Source organism: Rhagoletis zephyria, unplaced genomic scaffold (genome assembly GCF_001687245.7).
Source record: "Rhagoletis zephyria isolate East Lansing unplaced genomic scaffold, Rhagoletis_zephyria_1.1 Rzeph_scaffold_29981, whole genome shotgun sequence".
Taxonomy (NCBI): Eukaryota; Metazoa; Arthropoda; class Insecta; order Diptera; family Tephritidae; genus Rhagoletis; species Rhagoletis zephyria.
Window position 1 is genome coordinate 1 of NW_016187038.1, and position 4,473 is coordinate 4,473.

The 4,473-nt window shown below is 37.0% G+C and overlaps 2 protein-coding genes across 3 annotated transcripts; both read right to left on the reverse strand.

Annotated features, from left to right (window-relative positions):
- Positions 1 to 132: 132 nt before the first annotated feature.
- LOC108382995 (uncharacterized) lies at positions 133 to 1,253 on the reverse strand. Its single transcript, XM_017639370.1, has 2 exons — positions 1,076 to 1,253; positions 133 to 973 (listed from the first exon to the last, which is right to left on the reverse strand). The coding sequence occupies exons 1-2, from the start codon at positions 1,167 to 1,169 to the stop codon at positions 759 to 761; spliced, it is 309 nt and encodes a 102-aa protein (XP_017494859.1). The 5' UTR covers positions 1,170 to 1,253; the 3' UTR covers positions 133 to 758.
- Positions 1,254 to 1,746: 493 nt separating this feature from the next.
- Positions 1,747 to 4,214, reverse strand: Syx13 (syntaxin 13). Of its 2 annotated transcripts, none has more exons than XM_017639368.1 (3): positions 4,040 to 4,214; positions 2,320 to 3,038; positions 1,747 to 2,231 (listed from the first exon to the last, which is right to left on the reverse strand). In XM_017639368.1, the coding sequence occupies exons 2-3, from the start codon at positions 2,966 to 2,968 to the stop codon at positions 2,053 to 2,055; spliced, it is 828 nt and encodes a 275-aa protein (XP_017494857.1). In that variant the 5' UTR covers positions 2,969 to 3,038; positions 4,040 to 4,214; the 3' UTR covers positions 1,747 to 2,052. The 2 variants fall into 2 exon arrangements, with proteins under 2 accessions (XP_017494857.1, XP_017494858.1); XM_017639369.1 differs by lacking the exon at positions 4,040 to 4,214 and adding an exon at positions 3,938 to 4,010.
- Between the last annotated feature and the right edge of the window lie 259 nt (positions 4,215 to 4,473).

The window sequence follows — 4,473 nt, forward strand, 5'->3', positions numbered from 1 at the left end:
CTAAATATTTCGTTAGGATTTCGGGAACTTTGGTTTGCAGGGTATGTACATATCGTAATCTGGGTGAAAGATTGTCGTAAGCGTCATTTTGATTATTTTTAGTTAAAGATGCAGTTTTACTTTTTTAAATAAGATTTTTCGATTGGTGTTACCAGTGTTTGGATATCTCCTTTAGGTTCCGAGATATTGAGTAACATTTTGTCGTATTTGCACGTTCGCAAACGACTCGGTCAACATTTTGTTGTATGTTGTTCACATACGATAAAATTTTCATACAGTTTGAGGAAATTGATGGCTTGTTAAAATATTGTCTTATGTGACAAATTGTATGGTACATACCACCATGACATAAGACAAAATCACACGCGTACGAGCAAAAAATAATTTCAACAATTTCCGCCTTTTGCTTAGTAGCTGTGTGTGTGATTTGTAGTATGTCATACAGCTGGCAAACGTTTAACGTGAAAATGTAACATACGACTAAATGATTTTAAAAAAAAGTGGCTGTAAAAGCTATACGAGTTGCTGAAAATTTAATAAAATGTGGTTTTGTATCTTAGCTAGTATGTACAATCAAGCATTAACCTTTGGTAAAAACCGATTGTACAGCTTTTGAGAAATTGTGATTGAATCTTTAACATCGATTTCCCAAAACCTGCCGAAAGTAACATACGACAGTCTTTTACCCAGGCGACGATATGTAAGTATGTATAGATACATCCACGAAACACCTCAAGAATTCTATTCTCTTTAAATTGCTACGCTGACGTGGATGGCGCTGCCTCAGCAGCAACTTGCGCCTTCGCTTGATGATGTTTCGTCACCGCTTCCTGTGCTTTACTGAGTTTTATTTGGCCTTCAAAGGCACGCGAACGCAACTCATTTTCTACAGATTTGTTGACAGTCTTTGAGATGGCGTTTTTAATCTTTTGTTGTTCATTGAATTTCGTTTTCTTTGCCTGAATGGGAGCATCTGCAAACAAAAACGACAAGAAATTAAAAGAACACAAAGAATACCGCATGCGACGTAGATGATATTGCAAGCATTCTTTTCACCATATCAACCAATACTCACTAGATCTTCTTGTAAATGCTTTGGCATTTTTCTGTTTTTGCTTTTGTTGCACACTGGCTGGCAATTTCGCCTTTTTAAATTTTCCTTGGACCATTCTTATGTTTACAAAATTGTTCACCTTTTTGTTTATTTATTAAAAAATTTTGATTGCCAAAGGCACGTGCGGATATGTCAAAATCAGCTGTTTCACAAAAGTTGGCAGCACTGATCAGTGCTACCAAACTTCAGTTGTTTTATTTATATTACATTGAAGTATACTTTTGGGCGCAACTAGCGGAATTTAAAAAATATACGGAAAACAAGCCATGAGTACATTCGACTTGTCCATTTTTTAGGCACTTCCTTCCTGATGCACTTACAGCCCTGATGCAATCTTCAGTGTCCTGTTATCGTCGACCTAGACTGAAGTAATTTCATCTCTGTAGCACCGGATGTTTCCCTTGTTTATCTTAAACACGCCTCACGTGACCGGCCCTAAATATTTTATCAAGCAGGCCGATTCTGAAAAGAAACTCCCTGGGAGTTTCCTCTCTGTTTCCTTTCCTCTTATTATAAATAAAAATTATCCGAGGATTTTCAGTAGTATTCAGAATTGGGTTGAACATGTTTTCAAACTATTCAATCTTATAAACCGAAATAACCTCAACACTTATAAAGTCAGCAGTAAATGTTTTTAGCGATAAAGTATGTATTTTATTTATTGGTTAAACATGTATGTATGTACGTATATAATTTATTTGTAGCATTTGATTTTCGTATTCAGTTTTTAATTATTAATACGGGCCTTATTGATTTATTAACTCACTACTAAACACACATTTATAACAATAAAAAAGATTAAGGTCCAAACACTTCTTGTAGAAGCACATAATCGTACATGTTTGTATGCGTGTTATCATTATAATGACAACATTTTTAAAACATACCATTTTGTTTTAAACACATCAACACATACACATACATATACATATAACAAATTAACTAGTTATCTTGGCTACAATAATGCCTGTCACAATTAATCCTATTATCACAGCAATCGCCAAAAGTATAAGAATTCTGCGACGATAACTTCGACGATACTGCGCGGCTTTAGCCAGCTCATCACGTCCCAATTCCACATCAGTTGCAGCGGTTTCAACGCTACTTTCTATGTTTTCTGTAAAAAAAAATGTATTATTTAATATTCAAAAAATAAATTGAAAGGTAGTTTAAATAAGTGGCCTTTTATTGCATTAAACACATACCCACTTGTTCCCCCTGCGTTTGCACGATATCATATACGCGTCGCATAATCGCGTTCACGTCCAGCACATCAGCTTCAATCTGACGCAGCTGACGTTCCCTATCAACCATCATATCCTGTTCGAATTGCAAGCCTGCCGTCATTTGAGCCTGCTGTTGCAAAAATTCCGCACGCTCTGCCTCTGCCTGTTCATCTTGTTGTTGCCCCTGCTGTTCAATACTTTGCCGCAACGCCGCAGTGATCCGTTTCTGTAGGGATGAATATTTCTCCACTACATTGCGGAAATCATTTGTCAACTTTTCAAGCTGTAGCTTTTGTTGTTTGTCACCTCGTCGAACCACAGACGTTAGACGCTGTAAATCCCGACTGAGCGTCTCAATGCGCGTATTCGCCTCACCGTGTATGTTATGTACCTTGTTGCGTGTCGCCTGTTGCTCCCGGCGTGTGCCAATAACTTTAAGTATTTTCTCCAATTGTCTGGAGCTAGAATTTACTGCGCTAATGTTTTGACCAATATCCTCACTTAACGACATGAACTCAGTGGGACTGAATCCAGAAAAGTTGACATCCGGCAATATAGCGTTTGTACTGTTCGAGGTAGCACCATAATCACGATGACCACCGGGTGGATTGTTTAAGTTGCGTGACATCACTGCGTTTGTGAAGCACTATGCGCACAATGACTGCGTTGTTAGAATGCAATGTGAGCGATGCGTGCAGCTACAAAATCAATGCAAGGAATATTTGTACATATAAAACATTAAAAGAGAGGAATGGAAGCACACATAGTATAAACATAAATATTATTCACAGAAGTATGTAAGTATGCAAATGCACGGAAATGCCATCATTGCTCTGCAATTTAGAGCAACTGACGATGCATACAGCGGCCGCAACTAAACAAATGATTCATTCAATACTTAACGCAACTGATATCAAATTCTAAGCTTGCCGCAAGGCGTGTTAATAACACACCGTATTTGAAGCATATGTGCAGCTTCAAAGAATAATACAAGATACATATTTTATGGTCGCTGAACTCAAGCTAATGGAAAGGAGTTCATTATCAAGATAACTAAACGGTTGTACGGCTTCTGGGGTTCATATGCATACATATGTATGAACACATCTGTGTTCGTATGGAATAGCTTATGTCCAAAGGTTGGCTTTAGTATAAATCGGCATTCGCAGGATACGATTGCGAATGACTCACTGGGGCTGAGCAGTTGAAGAAGTTTTGGCCAATAAACGTGCAATAAATAGTTCCGATACTAGCAAGTCAATATTCTTATTAAGTCTCATCAAAAAAATTCCTTGTCGTTCAAAGCATAAAGAGAATGCCGCATTATACTAAAGCCGGCTTCCCGACATAAGCTACTATTCCATACGAACACAGATATGTAAAAAGTTATCACGTCTTTAAAGAAATATTTTCATATCAGCAGCAGTACTACCGAAATTTCAAGTCTTTTTAATTCGTACTAAATAAACAGACCATGAAATTCATTGAACTGTATTCAAATACTTCCAATGAAAATCACAAAATATGCTATACTCATATCCGATGTATCGCATGCCTAAAGCATTAAGTTTATTCCACCCAACTCCCCTTGGCTTACTTCCGCAATTGATGAAGTAGCAACCACTTTTCACACTTGATTCGTCACTGCGTAAATATGAAAAACAAAGCGTTATACTTTTTAATTTGCCATTATACTTACAACTTGCGGAGTTATCGAGATAAGCACAATATTGATGAGTTTACAAATGAAACCAAGTTATTTTTTTAGAAATCTTGGTGCCTTGCAGATGATTGTACGATAGCTATGAAAATAAATCCACTTGCACAGAATTAAATGACATATGCAGAAATGATGCTGCCAGACCATGATTCAATAATACATTGGAGATTGAACTTGGCATCACTTGTTATTACCCAGTCGGAAAAATTTTGATTTGTATAGAGATCGGTATGGCAAGAATNGATGTTCTGGTTGTAACAAGTGTTTGTTCGGGTGCTCGCGCTCATAGCAGCCTACCAGGTACTATTAGCTCAGATTTCGATAATACTCTTACTTCCAGGTATTTTTTAAGCGAACGAGAAAAGTTAATAAAAATAGTATGCTTTGCTTTTATGGCCTCTTTCTATTTGTAA